The 21,089-nt window shown below is 41.5% G+C and overlaps 1 protein-coding gene across 1 annotated transcript in view; it reads left to right on the top strand.

Annotated features, from left to right (window-relative positions):
- The window catches only part of SHANK2 (SH3 and multiple ankyrin repeat domains 2), an 846,275-nt gene that overhangs the window by 514,424 nt on the left and 310,762 nt on the right, over positions 1 to 21,089 (top strand). The window contains 1 exon segment of the mRNA XM_030200750.1: positions 18,349 to 18,431. Coding sequence (XP_030056610.1) covers positions 18,349 to 18,431 — 83 coding nt within the window.

Genomic DNA, 21,089 nt, shown 5'->3' with positions numbered 1-21,089 from the left:
GATATCATGGAGCCCTTGATCAGTACCTTTACTTTCTGAACACATACATTTTGAAATATAATTGCCCATTTTACATAGCGAGTTGAGATCAGAATTCACATTTCTAGGTAGAAACATGCTCAGTTCTGAAGTTATGTTACAGAAGGCTCTATCGAACATGGAGCCTTTTGCAAAATACTTATAAGGACATGCAAGATTACACATGTATTTGAAGGCACACACAATGGGAGCAGCCATTTTACAAATATACATGTGGAAAAAATAAGCGGGAGTTAACACATGGAAGTGTTGATTTTGCAATTTCCACACGTAAGTAGCGCTGCTTCCATGTGCTGCTGTCCATTTGTACAAAGTTAGACATTAAAGTGCACCCAATTAAGTATTGAGGCCACAATTCTTATTTTTCTTCATTTTGAAAGCGAAAATAATGGAGGATTAAGTAGAATTACTCCTTTAATACCTCGTATAAAGTCCTAGCCAAAATAACCACTTTTACAATTCTATTCATGTCTTTGAGCTGGTATAAAACCCAGCAGGGAATTTTCCCCCATAGACATATATTTCCATTGTAAAATGGAAAATACCTGTGTAGAATTTTGTCCTGCCCAAGGCACACCCAAACCACACGTCCTTGAAATCTCTGTATGGGGAATAAATAGCAGGTTTTTTACACATATATGCAGTCTATACATGTAAATGCTACAACTTACACATGGACATGCTTCTAATAGCTCCCATAGTAACATGCCATGCAAGTCAACTCTCGCTGAAGAAGAAAAAATAGAATTTTAAATCTAAACCGTAAAGGACATCGTTAGAAGTTAAAATTTGATTCTGTAGACAATAAGGAGCCAGTGATAAGTGGCCAGCATAGGTATGACAGGATCATTAACCTTGCATGCCATGTGAGATGTGTTCAACAGATGCACATGGATGGCTACACATGGTGATGCCTGGGTGCCATTATTGACTCAGTTCTGTAAATGGCCACCCAAAAAAAATGCACACTGTTCTATAAATGGTGCGCCAAGTTGGGCAACAATTATAGAATAATGTTTAGTGTCAGAATCCATGCCCATTGTTAGACGTGAGGATTTACACCAACTGAACCCTGGTATAAATCACCATGCCTAAATTAAGAGCAGAACCTCAAATTTATAACACAGTGTGCATATCTAGAAACGCCCCTGACCTGCCCATGCCCCTCCTTTGGCCATGCCTCCTTTTTGGATTCACACTGAAAAATTTAAGTGCACATCTATATAGAATAGTGACTATCAATATGTACACGTACCAATTATTTCTCATTGGCACAATAATTATTAGCACCCAATTATCAGTGTTAATTGGCTTGTTAAGCAATTAAATTGCACAAGTTGGGTGCATGTAATTTTGAGCACTGTATGTAGAATGAGGGGTATATGCTTAGTTTGGCTGTTGTGTGCATGTAGAGAGGGGGTTGGGGGTTAAGAGACAGGGATGTCAGAATAGCAAGGGGATTGCAAATTTATCCCTCTCCCCCCTCTCCCCATTGGCATGGATTTGTTTTTTTCTGTCTCCACTGACACTCTCTTTCACGCATAGACACTTGCTCAACCCCCCCTCCCTCACCCCCAGCCTGACTCCATTAGCCTCAACCCTCCCACCTGTTCATTTGTGGTTACGGCAAGATGATTCAATAAAGTATTTTCAAACCTTTTCTAGTCTGTGATCTCCCGTTCTCCTTATCGTCTTCCATTGTTTCTTTCTTGACATTTCTTCAGTTCCTTTCCTATGTCCTTTATTATTCTATTTAGATTGATTTTTGTTTCTCTAGCCTTTCCTTATTCATTTTCTTTTTTTTTCCACACTTCTTTTCTTTTCCTCCCTAATTTGTAAGTTTTCTTCTGTTACCCATTTTATTCTTGCAGCATTTCCTCTCGAGTTTTCCTTTTTCCTATCATTTTCTCTTTATCCTACATAAACTCATCTATTCTTTTCTTCCTCCTCTCTCACACATACTCTTTGCTTCGTTCCTTGCTGAAAAATAAACTTGTTATTGTCTTACTCAAGAACAAGTGTCCACCTTCCACATTCTAGAACTATGCCCATTGTGGGCATAGCATCTTTTTACAGATAAGAGTGTTGAGCAACATGCCTGCATGAAGTATACCAAGTACATTCTGCTTTTATTGACCACACAAGAGACTAGTTGAAACCATATTGCAGACTCTGACCTTTGGTTGGCTTGTGTGATGCTTGTGAACAGTAAATCACCCTTTCTGAATGCTGATGTAGGAGTTGACTCATTTAGCAGAATGACATGGGAGAGCTGCAAGCTCAGGTCATACTGGTTTTGCTTCTTTTGATGATCTAATGACTCTGGATGTCATTTTCTCTACTGGGTGTACCGCTGGCTTCAAATGGCATAATACTGTTGCTCCATACCAAAATAAGTTATTTATTTAGAGGATAATGTTGGAATTGAGTACATATATAGGTAATGTGCACATAATTTTCCCCATGTGGGTACAGACAAAATTTTAAAATGAAGATATGTATATTGCTTTAGTTTGAAAAGTACCCCAGGGTACATATGTGCATACATTTACAACTCCTGTTTTGCAGGTGCAAATTTTTGGGGTTACTGCATGCACATAAACACATACTTCTGAAAGCATATGCATAAATTACAAACCCCTTCCCAGCCCTGCCCCTGGAAATTCCTCCACTCAGTAGGCAGTAAAGTTAATTGCATACAGGGCACGTGAGTAACTTTACACACCAATTTCTAGGGGCAATTCTGTAACATAGGCACCAGTGTTTATGTGGCTGTTCAATGCGTAAATGTTTAGTATAATGGCATTTATGAGCATATGTGTGCACAATTCCCACATAAATGCTACAGTTGCACCTAAACAACCTTATGGAAATGCATACTTAACTTAGCGCACATTTGCAAGGGGTGTAGGTATGTGCAGCGCCTGGATGAGTCTCCGACTTACGCACATAACTTCTGGAATACTAGAAGTTATCCCCTGGATTTTATATAGCCTGACAAGTTGCATGGGCAAATCCAGTCGTATTCTGGATTTGTGCGAGCAACTTAATTACTTAACAAGCCAAACAGCTCTGATAATTGCCACTTAACAGGCAATTATTGAAACTAATTGGCATTAATTAGAATTTATGCACATAACTTTCTAAGCATATTCTGTAATGTGATCATAAATCCTAAGGGGGCATGGCCACAGGTGTGGAATGGGCATTGACATTTACAAGTTTTACTTTGCTTAAATGTCTGTCATCTATACATTTTATTAAAATTCTTATCCCCTTTTTTGAAGGCTCCTGGTACTTTTTGTTTTGCTGTTTGGACTTTTTGTTTGTACTTTGCTCCCTCTCTTTGCTATACCGCTATTCTATAAAGTATGCCTAAATTTAGGTGTACTTTATAGAATATGCCTAGGTATATCTCATTTTGATGCTGATTTTTTTAGGCGTGATATATAGAATCTAGTCCTATGTGTGAATCTTGAACATCTAGGTACCAGTACTTAAGTGCCTGTACTTAAACTCTAAGCATATATTTCACCTGTTAGGCAGGTAACACCTACATTCTTTTATAGAACAGGCACCTCCCAGGTGTGCTGTTACAGAATTGCCCTGAAAGAGAGAGAGTAATTTTATAACAGGTCACTTAGGGGCCCTTTTACTAAGCCGCGTACGCGCATACGTTTGCCCAGTGCGCTTCAATTTTGAGTTATCGCCTGGCTACTGCGTGGCCTTTGTGGTAATTTCATTTTTGATGCGCTTCCATTAGGCACGCCCAGAAAATATTTAAATTTTCTGACGTGCAGGCGGTTATTGTCTTTTTATGCGCATAGACCATTACTGCCCGGTTACCGTGTGAGACCTTACTATTAGGTCAATGGCTGGAGGTAAGGTCTCAGACCCAAAATGGACACGTGGCAGTTTTCATTTTGCTGCACGTCCATTTTCAGCAAGAATTTTAAAAAGGCATTTTTTACAGGTGCGCTGAAAAATGATTGAGTGCGCCCAAAACACTCATCTACACTACCGCAGGCCATTTTTCAGTGCACCTTTGTAAAAGAGCCCCTTAGATTGAGAGGAAACGAAGGTATCTATTTCCAGCCTATATGACTTTATAAAATACTAGGTGTAAATCAGTAGAAATATAGCTAGGCTGAAGCTGTGGACATTTTTGCCCGTTTAGAGGTTGACGCAAATACTCACACGTCAGTTACATCGCCGCCTCAGAATACTCCTAGACATAGGTCACATAAAAGCATACTGCTGTTATTCCCAGGTATTCAGTGTTGGACCATGTCCGGGCTTCGCCATTGAAGATCTGGTTTTTGTAGAGCCGGCTAATGGATAGCTGGTTAAGTCAATATTCAGCACTTAAGCAGCTATGGGTTACCACATAAAGATAGAACTGACTTTATCCGGTGTAACAGGCCACATTAACCCCCTGCCCAGACTATACCCGGGGTTAAAGTGGCCTAGGCCAGAGTATACCCCGGGGGATAAACTGGCCTAAAGGCCAGACTATATCCCCCTAGGCCAGAATATACCCCGGAGTTTACTCTGGCCTAGGCCACAATATACCTCGGAGTTTACTCTGGCTTAGGCCAGAATATACCCCTCTAGGGCAGAATAGAATATACCCCTCCAGGGCAGAATACACCAGAATATACCCCCCCGGGGTTTACTCTGGCCTAGGCCAGAATATACCCCTCCAGAGCAGAATAGAATATACCTCTCCAGGGCAGAATACACCAGAATATACCCCCCCCCCCCGGGGTTTACTCTGGCCTAGGCCAGAATATACCCCTCCAGGGCAGAATAGAATATACCCCTCCAGGGCAGAATACACCAGAATATACCCCCCCGGGGTTTACTCTGGCCTAGGCCAGAATATACCCCTCCAGGGCAGAATACACTATCTATGCCCAGGGGGATAAAGTAGCCTAGGCCAGAATATGCCCCCCAAGGGAAGAATATACCCATTTTTGCCTTGGGGTATGTCCTGCCCTAGGGGGTACAGCCTAGGCCAATTTATACCTAGTAACATAATGTTTAATTAATTTGACTGTTCATAATATAATAAAAGTCATAACGTCCTGAAACTTCATCTTCTAAGACTAGGAGCTCCTCACTTTAATATAAACGTTCAAAGTTAAACACTGATAACAACATCAAAATGATCATGCTTGTTTTCAAGATAAAGTGCGTGTTCTGTTGTTGACTGCAGATTGAAACTTGCGGGATAGGTCAACCAATCCATGGAGTCACCAACTTTTGTGTGGATGACAATGTCACAACTCAGCAGATTTGCTGTGGCCATGATCTCTGCATCAGTTGCCCATACTCCATCACGGGAGATGCCAGAGATGTTTGTTTTTGTTACATTTGTACCCCGCGCTTTCCCACTCGTGGCAGGCTCAATGCGGCTTACATGGGGCAATGGAGGGTTAAGTGACTTGTTCACATATTCATTCACCTTTTGGTTCAAGTAGTCCTGTAGTTTTCTTCTCAAGTCATTTTTAATGTGGTGGATGACTTTCTTTCTGAGCAGGGAGTGGTTGTTCTCTGTTCCTGTCAGAAAGTAGCTAATGGCCCGGAAGTAGCAGTTGCCCATCACCTTTGGTTTTATATGTACGCCGTGGTTGTCCAAGGTCCCTTGTGCATCCACAATACACAACCTTACCAAATGTAAGGCCAAGAGTTGTGCTAAGATACTTTCTTTTTGAACTTGGTAGTGGGTTGAAAGTCTTGGTTTGCTTATGTTTCTGTGCAGCAGAGTCACTGAGACAATCATTAGAGGACTGAGGTGGTGGAGTAGTCTCTTCATCCTGGTAAATCATAAGGTTGCTGGCATGGTAGGTGTTCTTCAGTATCTTGCCAGTCTTATTGTTCTTAAGTTTTACTCATCCCTTGGTCAAGGATTCCACAACAAAGTAGGGTCCAATCCAGCGTGGTTCCATCTTTGAACCCATGTGATGAATACATTGCTTATTCTTGATGTAAATGATGGTTCCAGCAGTGATTTCTTTTTGGCTGTTGTGTCGATGGTCAAAGGCACGCTTCTGGTGTTCCTGGGCAGAGTGAATGTTGGTACTGACAGTTGAGCAGAGCTTTTTATGAATGGTTGTCAGTGTATTTAGCACATCAGGGTTGGCATCATCTGAAAGGGGCATGGTGTCCATAGTGTCATATTCTGAGGGATTGAGGTCCATAGGAAGCTTGGCCTTCCGTCCATACATGACCTCAAATGGAGTGCACTTGGTTGAGGCATGCACAGATGTGTGATAGGCAAACAAAACACCAGGGATGAACTGGTCCCAGTTGTTTCCTTGTTCATTGACAAGCTTACTGAGAGATTCCTTGAGTGTTCGATTGTCACGTTCCCGCTGGCCATTTGTTTGTGGGTGGTAGGCAGATGAAATGCGGTGATCTGTTTGAAAATGCTCCATCAAGTTGTCGATAATCGAGTTCACAAACTCTTGTCCCTGGTCACTTATAACAGTGGCCATACAGCCAAGGCGGCAAATAACGGAGTACAAAAAATTTGCTACTGACTTGGCACTCTTATCTGGAACAGCTGTAGCTTCAGTCCACTTTGAGAAATGATCAGTGGCAGCAACAATATATTTGTTGCCATTCGATGTTTCCTGAAGAGGACCCATCATATCAATCCCGACTAAGCTCCATACTTTTCCAGGCACTGGTATACTGTTGAGTGGTGGAGCCTCCTTGCTGATTTTGGTGTAAACCCCCTGGTGGCAGAGCAAGGTATTACAATGATGGTACCAAATATGTCACAGTGTTTCCCCAAAATGACTCAACACCAACCAGGGAGTTTAACAATAAAAAAACCATATTTTTTATTAGTATTATATTTAAATGTTAATTAAATTTTACCAACTTGCACATTCAACATATGTATTTCAATTACAGGTTTAAACATTGGGAGCATTTTCAGATAACTATAAATATTAGGTACATAAATCATGTAAGCACATTCAATTTTACAAAACACTAGATTCTTTAACATTTCTTTTCTCCTGTCTTTCAGATTTCCATAGACCCTCAAGATCTCAACATGTAACTCTACTCTTTTTTCCTTAGTTATCTCTCACTTATTGTTCAGGTTTCCTTTACTATTTTCTCTTTTGTGCACTTTTTAAAATAGTCTCAGTCACTTAGCTGCTCTCTCTGTTTTCTCTCTCTCTCTCTTGAACGGTGGGCGCATTTTCTTTCAGGTGATGATCTCCAGCATAAACTTTCTTCCAGTCTTTTTCTAGTAACATCTTCTCACCAATACAGCTCCATCCCAACTGCCAGCCTGAGCTGTTTTGTCACTCTCCTGAAAGTTCCATCAGCATGCGGAACACTCAGCGCATGCACACAGACCACTCAGTTTAACTGCACTGCTCACTGTCTCCACACCAGATTAAGAATGAGCCAGATAATCTTTTAAAATGTAACCCATATGGTTACATTGGGATTTATAACAAATCATTTTTGACAGGCTTTGACATGTTGGTGAATGTTGTTCTTCATTCCCTTCCAGTAATAACGGACAGAGATTTTGGTTAATGTTTTATCTGTGCCAAAATGGCCACCAGAAATTGGGTTGTCATGACAGGCCTTAATGATATTTGGCAGTTGTCTTTTAGTTAGAACCTCCTTTTCCCCATGGAAAAGAATCCCTCTGTCTGCTCGATATGGCTTAGCTGTTTGTCTGAACTGGGTCTTGGCATTTAGACGTTTCTCTGGAGGTAGATCGTAGATCCACAGGGGGTACTTTTGTTGTGCTGCAGTGTAGAATGTCAAAAGTTGGTTATACAGTTGGTCTTCCATGGTTGTCAACAATGGTAAAGTAAAGAGTTTGGTGTTAGAAGAAGCAGCTGTGTGTATGAGGATGATAAAAAGAGATCTGCACTTTTCAACCAATTAGAGACAGGGTGAGAAAACCAGGGAAGTGACAACAGAGGAAGCAGCTTCTCAACCAATCAGAGATAGGTTGAGAAAGTGTTAGAGGAAGCAACCAATCAGAGACAGGCTGAGAAAGTGTTAGAGGAAGCAGCACAGATGGTATATTCTGGCCTGGAGGGGTATATTCTGGCCTAGGCTACTTTTATTATATTATGAACAGTCAAATTTGTTGAACATTATGTTACAATTGCATTATATTGTTTTAGAGGGAGTATGAATTGGCCTAGCCCCCAATTTATATTCCCGGGGTATAATCTGGCCTGAGGGGGTATAAAGTGGCCTAGGCCAGAGTATACCCCGGGGTTAAACTGGTCTAGGCTAGAATATACCTGGGGTATACTCTGGCCTAGGCTAGAATATACCCAGGGTATACTCTGGCCTAGGCCACGTTAACCCCGGGTATAGTCTGGGCGGGGGGTATACTCTGGCCTGTTACACCGGTCCTCCCAAATAGCTGGTTTTCACTTAGGCACTAACCGCTAAATTTGAACTGCGATTACAAAGTGCTGTTGAAAATAAGTAGATATCCCTGACCAAGTGATTTTAGCAGTCAGCGGTCATTTATGGCCAGTTAAATCACTTTGAATATCAATCTGTATGTGCCTTCTTGACATCATGCATAATTTTATCTGTACAATCCATGGGAGATAATTGAAAAAAAAAAAAAAGCCCTTATAGCTACATAAAACAAGGTTTTATGCACAAAAACAGTTCATAAAATTATTCCCTCAGCAGGTGGGTAATTTTATAAGAAGTGTTACAACATCTGGGCATAAAGAATGTGCTTAAATGAATAGAATACTGGCATATAAGTGCGTGTGCATGTGTAAATGTCAGTATTCTAGCAACACACTATTATGTATGGCATGTAGTTTGAAGGTGAGAGTATGGATGGGGCATATATACTTTATATTATAGAATACTATAATTAACATCCATTTTTTTAGCAATCTAGGCACAAGCATTTACACCTGCTTTATGTGTACTGTGAGCTGTAGCACCTAAAATAAATGCACATATTTGCTCTACTACACTAGTAGTTTGTAAAGGAAAGTAGGTGCCTTCTTAGTGCCTCCAGATAGGCACCATTTATAGAACTGTTATGCACATGTATGGTTTATTACTGTCTTAGCAAGCATTTGAATTTCCATACTCCAAGAGACACTCTCCCTCAGCAGATTACAGAATCTGTTTCAGTTGCATAGGGAGATGACTATTTGTGCCACCTCTTAGTTGCTGTTTTGTACCAGATATTTATTAAAAAATTCAAATTTCATTTGTTTTTAACCCCTCCTCAGTCCTGCTTCCAGGAATGTCTCCTCAAAATGCAGGTAGTCTTACCCTTGTACAGACCTGGGTGCCTAAACTTGCCCATGGGGGCAATTCTATAACTGGGAGCCTCCAATTAGGCACTCAGTAGGAGTGTATTCTATAATAGAATCTAGGCGCCTAGGTTCCATTATAGAATTCTAGTTTAACCAGGTATCAATGCACCTGCACTTATGCCACCCAATGAGCTGGTATAAGTGGACACACCAAAGTGGAGCGAGAACACGCATAACTTACAGTTTCTTTAAGTTACATATATAAGTGGGAGCCTTGCTTATGTCCTACCCCTGCTCTGCCCCTGTGTACATCCCCTTGTAAATAAGTGCTATGTAAGTTAAGCAGATATTTGCAGAATAGTGCTTAGGCCCCATACTATTCTTTTCACAAGAACGTGTACACATACACACTTATATACCGGTATTCTAACCATTTACGCATGTAATGCGTGCATAAATGTGAGAGCCTAGGATATAGAATTGCCTGTCTAGTGCAGACAATGTATAAGTCTATTTCTATGGGCAGTGCACTGTTTTATCCACAGAAATGGCTCTAAACATTTTCCTTTCTATGCACTATATATTGTCAAATTATTGTCTGTCACGTGTCATATCTCTGAACAAATGTTTGCAGTCTTTTGTTGAGCTGCCTCTCTTTAGCTGACCTGTTCCAATTCTTCTTTGAAGTCACTCTGCAGTATTCATGACATCTTAATCTGTTGGGCCCCATTTACTAAGGATTATTTCCATACATACTATATAAAAGAAAACATTCACTGTAAAGGGCCGTGCTCAGATACTGCTCTCCAGTACCAGATTGTATTTGTTAATCTATTAAATACATAGTTTTGCCATACTGAGACAAACTGAAGGTCCATCAAGCCCAGCATCCTGTTTTCAACAGTAGCCAATCCAGGTCACAAGTACCTGGCAAGATCCCAGAACAGTACAATACATTTTATACTGCTTATCCTAGAAATAAGCAGTGGATTTTCCCCAAGTCCATTTTAATAATAGTCTATGGACTTTTTCTTTAGGAAGCCATCCAAACCTTTTTTAAACCCACTAAGCTAACTGCCTTTACTACATTCTCTGGCAACAAATTCCAGAGTTTTAATTATATGTTGAAAGAAGACAAATGTTCTCCGATTCATTTTAAATTTACTACTTTGTAGCTTCATTGTGTGCCCCCTCCCCTAGTCCTAGTATTTTTGGAAAGCGTAAACAAGCAATTCACGTCTACCTGTTTCACTCCACTCATTATTTTATAGACCTCTATCATGTCTCCCCTTAGCCATCTTTTCTCCAAGCTGAAGAACCCTAGCTGCTTTAGCCTTTCCTCATAGGGAAGTTGCCCCATCCCCTTTATGATTTTCATCTCCCTTCTCTCTACCTTTTCTAATTTCACTATATCTTTTTTGGGGAGGCTTAGGGTTAGGAGAGAGGGGGATTCTTGCTTAGGTTGGAGATCTTGAATCAACAAGAATGAGAAATGGCACTATTCAAATGGGGTTAATTTCATAATAGAATACCTACAGGATAATAATCTATATTAATAAATCCCACCTTGAACATTCTGAAGCTCACTCCAAGGCAGAGAAGCACAAAAATCCTGTAGTCTTCATAGGCTAGGACCAGTCACCCTCACTCATAGACCCGCCCTCAGCCACGCCCCATCTGTACATAAAACGCTACCTCAACATTCTGAAGACAACCTGCTGAAGCCATCTGCAAAATCCCTAAACAGTTCGTAAGTTCATGGTGGTGAAGCCATCCAACTCACCATGTCTCTCTGCCCCGCCCTCGAGGGCGGAACGCAGAAAGTAAAGGGATCCATAAAGGCACCCCTACCAACTGGCAACCCCCTCCAACAAACAACGACCCAGGCAGGGGGAGTGTTTCCGTACTCCTCCCCCTGCCTAGGAATCGCTACAGACTGCTGGCAAACTTCACAACCACACGACCACAAAAGCCACCCGCAACCCCCCCCCCCATACACACAAACACATACACACACATACACACACACACATAAACACACACACACACATAAACACACACACACACACACATAAACACACACACACAGAAACACATACACACACAAACACACACATAAACACACACACACAAACACACACACACACTCAAACACACACACACTCAAACACACACACACGCAAACACACACACACGCAAACACACACACACGCAAACACACACACTCAAACACACACACACTCAAACACACACACACACGCAAACACACACAAACACACACACACACTCAAACACACACACACTCAAACACACATAAACACACACTCAAACACACACACATAAACACACACACACACAAAAACAAACGCTCAAACACACACACACACACACACATAAACACACACGCAAATGCACACACAAACGCACACGCAAACACACATACACACATAAATACACACGCAAACACAAATGCACACACACACACACACACACACAAACAGCCTCGACGGTGCACCTCTAAGTGCCCCCCCCCCCCCGCCGCATCGCCACAACAACCCGTGCAACGGGGCATCAGAACGCCCCTACCCCCTTCCCTTCTCGCCGCATCACCCAACCCCTCCCCCGCCACTTCAAGCCCCTCCCCCCCACATCGACCGCCTCGCCACCCGCGACCGCTAATACACACTATGTCCAGCGGCTGCTGCTGCTTCTATTCAGCAGCAGCAGCCCGTACATAAAGAAAACAAACAAACAAAAAAACAACCTCCTAAAACGCACCTCCGTGGGGAACCATCTCACATTGGCTGACGTCTCTGCAGCCGCTCCTCCTCTCCCCTCAACGTCAGTGCCCCTGCCGGAAGACCCCGGAGAAACGCCGAGATGTCAGAGGGGAGAGGAGGAGCGCATGCTGAGACTTCAGCCAATGTGAGATGCTTCTGAACGGAGGTGCGTTATAGGAGGATTTTTTTTTGGTTTTCTTTATGTACGGGCTGCTGCTGCTGAATAGCAGAAGCAGCAGCCGCCGGACATAGTTTGTATTAGCGGTTGCGGGTGGCGAGGGGGTTGATGGGGGGAGGGGCTTGGTGATGTGCCACGGTGGGGGGGAGGGTCGGGTGATGCGCGAAGGGGGGGTCTCACTGGACATGGGTGGCTGGAAGGAAGCAGGGGGAGGGGAGGGTCGCTGCATATGGGTGGCTGCAGGGGGGGCAGGGAACAGGGAGATAGGGATGGGGCTCCACATACCACATGGGTGCCTGCAGGGGGACAGGGAATAAAGGATGGACACTGCAGGGCGGGCAGGGGGACAGAAGGGTTGGTGGTCATCAGGGGGGACAGGTGGGTCGATGGACATGGCTGGCCACAGGGGAGGAACAGGGAAAAAGGAGAGGAGTGTCCTCAGACATGGGTGGCTGCACAGGAGAGGAGGGTCGCTGGACATGGGTAGCTGCAGGGGGACAGAAGGGTCGCTGGACATGGCTGGCTGCAGGGGGGACAGGGGAGAGAGGAGGGGCGCTGCACATGCGTGCCTGCAGGGGGACAGGAGGGATGCTGAGGGGGGGGGCCTGAGACCACATGGGTGGCTGCAGGGGGAGCAGGAGAGACAGGAAGGGGGAGAAGAGGGTTGATGGGCATGGGTGGCTGCAGGGGGATGCTGGACATGGGTGGCTGCAGGGGGAACACGGGGAGAGGAGGGTCGCTGCACATGCCTGGCTGCAAGGGGGCAGGGGAGAGGGAGGGGTGAGGGGGTTTCTCACACCACACACGCAGTCACTCATTCTCTGCTGCCACATACACTCTCACTCACACACTCACTCTCACACACTCACTGTTTTTGTATTCTCTCTCACACAGTGTCACACAGAAACACAAACACTGTCTCTCACACACTCTCTCTCGCACAAACACATACACTCTGTCTCTCTCTCTTTCTCTCACATTCTCTGTCTGACACACACGCTCCATCTCTCACACATGCTCTTTCTGAAACATACACTCCAAGGAAAACCTTGCTAGCGCCCGTTTCATTTCTAACAGAAACGGGCCTTTTTTACTAGTCTTCAATAATGCACAAATACTTTCACATAAACTAACCCCTGCTCTGAGGGACCTGTAAATGTCTACAGAGCAATCTACTTGGCAAGTTTCAGCTACCTGGGCTCTAAATGGTGGTACTCAATCCCCAAGGTCACAAGAAGCATCACAATCTACCTTCAATTCAGAAAAGAGCTAAAAACCTACCTGTTCAATAAATTCTATGACTAACCAAATGCGAACAATGTTCTTGCGGATTAACCCAATATTATTCCACAAGAACATTGTCCTATACAACTTAAATTTGTAACCCATATATATCTTAGCAACTAGTATGCATCAGTGTAATCTCCCACAACTGCTAACTGTAAGCCACATTAAACCAAAACTTGTTTTTGGATAATTGTGGGATACAAGCACGAATAAATAAAAAAAATAAAATAAAATATGCATGTATTCTCTGCATGCAAATCCATATTTTATAAATTATCTCCCCCCCCCCCCCCCAAAAATAAAAACTTCCCCAGCATATCATGATTATTATTTGACGGTCTCAGCACTGCTACTTGCCAGTTCTTGATTTCTTCATCCGCAACAATTACACACCCACCTCATCATTGATGATGCAGATCACGTAATCTACACCTTTATAACAGCCATTTCCAACATGTAAAAATGTCTGAGAGTATGATTTGGTAATAGAAATACAACAAAACAAAGAAAAGAAAGTAAGATGATACCTTTTCTTATGGGACTAACTTAATACATATTTTGATTAGCTTTCAAAGGTAATCCTTCTTCAGATCAGAAATAAGCAAATGTTGACAAATACTAGAATATAGAAGTGAGACGTAAAAGCATTCCAATGGGAGATCTGGGTTTCCTATCAGATTATAAACCATAAAATTATATTGCTTTGTTGCCCTCTCATCACCCATTCATCTCTCTACCCAACCCCTCCCCCCCCCCCCACTCCTACCTTTCCCCGTGAGTCTGCTTTTATGGTTCACTTATATATTCTGATATTGTCAACGTTTGCTCATGTCTGATCTGAAGAAGAAGCATTACCTTCGAAAGCTAATCATAAAATGTATCATTAGTCCAATGAAAAGGTATCATCTTATTTTTGTTTCTTTGTTTTATTTTTTATTTCTATTTATTACCTTTAAAAGTGGACTAATATGGCTATCACACTGCTTTATCCTTTAAAAAATAATGTTTTCTGATATTCCTTAAATTGTTGTGTTATTATTTAGGATTTGTAAATCTGAAAGTTTAATTTGTTTCAGTCCTTTATAGTACATTTTTAAAATAATGTCACATGAAAAAATGGCACAAGCTTCAAAAATGTAAGACATGGAGGTTTGCTCCATTGACAGGCTATATTTAAAAATACCAGACACCTTTTTCCATGTCTTCACTTCTGAAGGCTCTGTACAGCTAGTGACTTTAACAGGCCCAGTCAGAGAACCTAAGTAAATGTTTCCCTCCCTCCCCTCCCCAGGAGCCATTTAAAATTCACCTTCTATCCAATGATGTGATTTTCATTGGCATGTCTCCAAAAAAGCATATATGAAAGCAAGCCTTTTGAAGAGTTGCTTTTAACCTGGGGTCATGCTGATTTTCCCATCTGTTCCCCTTTCTCTCATCTTCAGAGGCGTGGCAGCACTGAGCTGTTGGTCAGCTTTTGTGGTGTGGAAGAGAACAGTTTGTTCTAAGCTTCTCCACTGGTGACTTTGCAGAAATGTCTTGTAGTTTATCTGCCTTGATTTCATTCCATCATCCACACAAACTTGTTCATCTAGGGCAGTAGTTTTGTACCCAATATCTATGTTTGAAATCATTTAATCCTTGCCTCCCTTCAACATAGAATTAAGGTGATGTCAATAGTGATTAATTAACTGTTACTTAACATTAAGAGAACAAATTTGAGCTCACTTTTGCATTTGTATTAAGAAATTCACAAAGAAATACTGTAGCTGCATGGGTGCTGGGGAGGTCTTGCAGCCCATCTGCACTCTCAGCATTCTCCAGGGTGACTCCCAGGTCCATCACAATCCACTCAGGGTCTCTGCTGCTGGTGCCCAGCACTTTCACTGACGGCTTACCAGGTGGTGTGGAGATCTTGCAGCCCATCTGCATATTCCTTCTCTGTGGTGACTCCTAGGCCCACCCCGATCCATGCAGGGCTTCTCCTGCTGCTTTGGTACTCTGTCAGGCACGTGAAACATTTTATCTCTACAGGTTTTTATTTTCCTTTCTCCTGTTTCCAATGGCTTCAGTACAATTTCTCATACTGATACTGACTTTTCCCAATCTCATCCTCCATCTGAAACCACTACGTACCTGAGGAGCACATTGTCCACCTTTTGCTTTCATCATCTCAGTATCCCTTTTGATTTTTCCATTCTTCTCAGCTCTCAAACTTCAGCATTTTCTTCCTTTCATTCAACCACTTCCATGTGTCTGAGTGCATCTCATCTTTATTGTTGTCATCCTGCCTCTCCTACACTTCTCCATACTTTCTTGCTCCTTCTCCTGGTCTGCTGGGTATGTCAACCCCAATCCTGGTCCTCCAAATCAGCTCTCACCCTTCTTGTGCAGGTCACATCACAGTATATCCAATGTTATTTCTGTTTCTCTCCTTTCCTCTTCTTTCTTCTTCTTTCTGCCTTTCTTATGTGCCCTGTGGAATGCCCGCTGTATCTCCAACAAGTTTACCTACATCCATGACTTTTTTTTATCTCTCATACTCTCCATCTGCTTGCACTAGCTGAGATTTGGCTTTGCACCTGGCAAGTTCCAAAGGACTCTATTTTATCCTCATCCTTCTCGATCTATCTGCTGTTTTTGACTGTTCAGCACCACCTACTCCTTGATACACTGTCCTCATTTTGATTTTGGGATTTTGTTCTTTCTTGGTTTTCTTGTTATCTCTCCTATCACACTTTGAATGTATGCTCTGGTGGATCCTCCTCCACTTCTATCACACTATATTAGTTGGTGTACCTCAGGGCTCTGACTTGGAACCTCTTCTTTTCTCCATCTATACTTATTTTCTTGGTGCTCTGATCTCCTCCCATGATTTTCAGTATCATCTTTATGTTGATGACGCCTAGATCTACCCCTCCACACCAGAAATGTCAGCAGGAATCCCAGGCCCAAGTTTCAGCCTTCCTGTCTCACTGCCTTCTGAAACTAAACATGGCCAAGACTGAGCTTCTTGTCTTTCCCCCTATACCCACCTCTCCTCTTACTCCATTCTTTATCTGTGGATAACACTTTTTATCTTCTCAGTTTCATCAGCTCATAACCTTGGGTTCAACTTTCTCTGCACATATCCAACAGACTGCTAAAACCTGTTTCTTTCTCTATAATATAACCAAAATTTGTCCCTTCCTTTCTGAGCACACTATCAAAATCCTTATCCACACTTATATCACCTTACGCTTAAACTACTGCAACTTGTTTCTCACAGGTCTCCCACTAAATCATCTTTCTTCCCTTCAATCCATTCAAAATTGTGCTGCACAACTTGCATTCCGCCAGTGTTGTTATGCTCATATTAGCCTCTCCTCCAGTCACTTCATTGGCCCCTATCTGTTTCTGCATTCAGTTCAAACTCCTCTTATTGACTTACAAGTACATTCACTCTTCAGCTCCTCAGTACCTCTCCACTCTTATCTATCCCTCCACTCCTCCGCGGAACTCCGTTCATCAAGTAAATCTCTTTTATCTGTACCCTTCTCCACTGCCAACTCTAGACTCCATTCCTTTTATCTTGCTGCATCGTACACCTGGAATAGACTTCCTGAGTCAGTATGTCAAGCGCCGTCTCTGGGCTTATTCAAATCTAGGCTAAAAGCCCACCTTTTTGAGGCTGCTTTTAATTCCTAACTCCTGTTCACTTTTTCAGTACTCATGTCTCTTTTATCATTCTCACCATAAGTAATTCCTTAATCCCTTATCTGTCCTGGATGTCTGTCTTAATTAAATTGTAAGCTCTCTTTCGGGCAGAGACTGTCTCTTACATGTTTAGTGTGCAGTGCTGCATTTGTCTAGTAGCACTATAGAAATAAGTTGTAGTAGTAGTAGTTTTCACTGAAATTTTGATGCAGGTTTTTTTAAATTTAAATAACAACCTTTTATTGTAATGGTAAAGAAGATTCTTTAGAGTGGTTGTTTTAGGAATACATTCTGTGAGCACTTGTTCATTTGTTAGCTCCCCCTCCCCCTATCATTGCTTAGTACAAGGGGTCCTCTTTAACTGTGTTCAGGATTATAGCTGCCATGATACTATTTAAATTATGCAGATTCTTGATGCTGTGGAAATCTATGCCTGATGACGCCAGGGCAGCTGCACGCTGTTAGCATTGTAGGTTGTCAGATGATCATGTGGGATTTTTGCAGCATGCAACATTCAATAGAATTGAAAAAGGGCTTTTGATGCGAGGCTCAGCTTTCTGACTATGTTTGTGCCTGTAGCTAGCTAGCACAGGAAACTTAATATAATTAAAATTTAAAATGCTGCCTCGTTTTTCCTCTGGCTGGTTTCATTTTGGCTTCTCTAGAAGATGCATCCGGTACATTCATGACCGAAGAGTTTCTCGATGATAAATGTCATTCAGTTCACTCGCTTTTCTTTTGTTAAGAGTCCTGGCTAGTACACAGCTGACATGGCCCCACATTTATTTAGTCATTCATACCTAACAAAAGCCCACCATGCATGGTTTCTTTGCTTGCTTTCTCTCTCTGTTTGTCTCTTTCATTCATTTAAGTTGTATTATGCCATGCTTTCATGTAGGGTCGGGCTTTGTCCATGTAATTTATTTGCCATTTTTGATGTAATATTTCACCATGGTTGGGATGCTGCAATGTAATTTGAATTGGCTGTGGTGATGATGAACCGGCACACTGGAGGAGCTACATCAGTGATGGTGGTGATGGGATGTAATAATGGTCACTATCCTCGGAATTCTTTCTACAGTGACTGCATAATAGAAGAAAAGACAGTGGTCCTGCAGAAAAAAGACAATGAAGGGTTTGGATTTGTGCTCAGAGGGGCAAAAGGCAAGTATATTTTATTACTTATATGTATGTATGTGTGTGTGTATGTTCATATGTGTGTTTGTGTGCTTGCCTGTGTAGAAAAATGATAGCTGCCTGACAATGAAAAGGAATTATTCTTGGTGCACTTGGTTGCTAGACAACTATGCTCTTAGTCTGTCATGTTAGTCATAGAAATGCAGACTTTTCTGTTTAAACTGGTTCTGGTTTTATGTTTATCATATAGTTTTATTTATATAGCTTAGGAATAGGGAGGGGGAAAGAAAGTTGGGTATTTATTGTTTGCTTTTTAAACAAGTATTATGATATGGATGTCTGCCATTCAGATTAGATGAAATAAATACTCCACCCAGTAATGTGGCTCAAAATTTTGCATTCTCTGTCTCACACTGTATGTATGGAATGGCAAAATGTGTGTGTTTAAACAGTATATCCATTTATGTACATATGCATTTATTTCGAATTACCTAACTAAATAAATGTAGCTGAAATAAAAAAAAAAGAATTCCCAAATATTATAGTCCTTCATGCAGGATATAGAGGAAATTTTGATCTTCAAAACATACAAATAATGCCCACCAAACAAGGCAGAAAACCGTAAAGACATTTGCAGACTGCAAATTTGCCGAAGGAGTCTCCTGATTTCACATACAGCTGCAGTGATACCTTCCTGCATGAAGTAAATGTTCCAGAGATGCTAACTGGAATTCTTATCTAATTTCACTGACATGAAGTGAGCACATTTCAATCCCAGACAGGATTATTTTTTAAATAAAATGCAGGCATTACAGATATTGAAAAATGTAAAAGTCAGCACAGGTATGCAGAAAATAATCAGCATGAGCCATAGATGAAAAAGGTGTTTCTATAGGGTGGTGTGAGTAGTTTTGGGCTGTATTTAATCAACAATCTGTTTGTTTCATAAATTAACCATCTTTTTTTCTTTTTTTGCTATTTAGCATTTATTATTTATATACTTGTGTCCATGTAGACTGTGCTATATGGAATAATTCACAGGGCTAAAATCTCCATGCCCCAAACAAGCTTACATTCAGTGAGGTTTAACTAGTTCATAATGACATGGATAGGGGTAACTAAATTGAGTGGCACTATATTCTAGCTACCATGAAAAATAGAAAAAGTTTGTGTCACGTGTACATTCAGTATTATATCCCTCTGGAATACTTTCAGAAATGTCCATCCAGGCCCATATATTAGCAACTTTAAAAGAAGCTAACTTAAAATGGTGAAACTGTGCATCAAAAGCATAACATGAAATTTAACCCTAATAAATACTGATAGCACAAAAAACCCAAAAACCCAATCTACAAAACCTTTAGGGCTTAAAAAACTTACTGATGAATTCAAACAACAGATTGCATATATTTATGAAAATTTTTTATTTATTCCAAAAACTTTCTTCTTGTATATAAAAATTATTCTTTAGGTTACAGAGAGACAGCTGTTCAGAGAACAAACAGATTCTTAGATCAGGACAGTAAAGCCAGGCTTTGCTGAATTAAGCAATATTGTGGTCTGATCTTGTCAACAATAAACCCCTATGAAGCCCATTTTTTAGGCGAAACAGTCCCTGTTAGGATTATATATGGACATGTGACCAATTGATCTCTGAATAGATATTAAGAGTATGCAGAAATTTTGTACTGGAAACTAATGAATAATTTTTGTATATAAGAAGAAAGTTTTTGAAATAAATAAAAAAATGTTCACAACTATATGCAATCCATTGTTTGAACTCATCAGTAAGATTTTTTAAGCCCTGAAGGTTTTGTAGAATGGTTTTAACCCTCTTCTGCAAACTTTGCCCTAAGTCGTATCCATGAACCATTCCGATATGGTCTTCATCAAAGGGAAATTTCACATTACTAAACTTGCATATTGATTGCAGTTTTCAGGAGGTGACCATCAGAATCCAGGGTGGAGGGGGGGGGGGGGGGGGGAGAGAGCGTGTTACTTCTTTACTTGCCATATTCTTTCCTGTCCAACAAAAATAGTTGCATGTTCTTTTAAACAGAGCTTAGAGTGGAACCTGCACAAAGTAGCAGGTACTGCTCTGGCTGCCTTGTTTAGCAGACTGGACGGACCATACAGGTCTTTGTCTGCCATCATTTGCAATTTTATTTATTTATTTGCTGCATTTGTATCCCACATTTTCCCCACACATTTGCAGTCTCAGTGTGGCTTACATTATGCCACAATGGCGATAACCATTAACAGAGTGATAAGTACAGAGAAGAGTTACAATTAAGGTATATAAAGCAGAGCTTGACCTGGACCAGAATCAGTTTAGAATGTGGCATTCTGCCCTTCCCTGAATATATGTATAATGGACTACATTCTATTTATGGCGCCTGAAAATTCAGCGCCAAAAATATTTCTGCCTAGATGTATTCTGTAAATTGCTCCTAGATTTAGGCACGGTTTATAGAGAATATGCCTAGCCAGTTTATAGAATACATCTAACTCTAGGTGTGTCCATTTATACCAAGTAAAACTTGGTATAAATACTGGCACCTAAGTTAGGTGCAGAGCAGGTGTACTCTATAACTGTGCGTGTAGATTTTCGGAATGCCCGCAGTCTGCCCATTCCATGCCCATTGCCATGCCTCATTTTTGGCAGCATGAATTAGAATTTACGCG

Source organism: Microcaecilia unicolor, chromosome 4 (assembly GCF_901765095.1).
Source record: "Microcaecilia unicolor chromosome 4, aMicUni1.1, whole genome shotgun sequence".
Classification (NCBI taxonomy): Eukaryota; Metazoa; Chordata; class Amphibia; order Gymnophiona; family Siphonopidae; genus Microcaecilia; species Microcaecilia unicolor.
The sequence above is the reverse complement of the archived record's forward strand: the minus strand, read 5'-3'. Positions and strand labels throughout refer to the sequence as shown.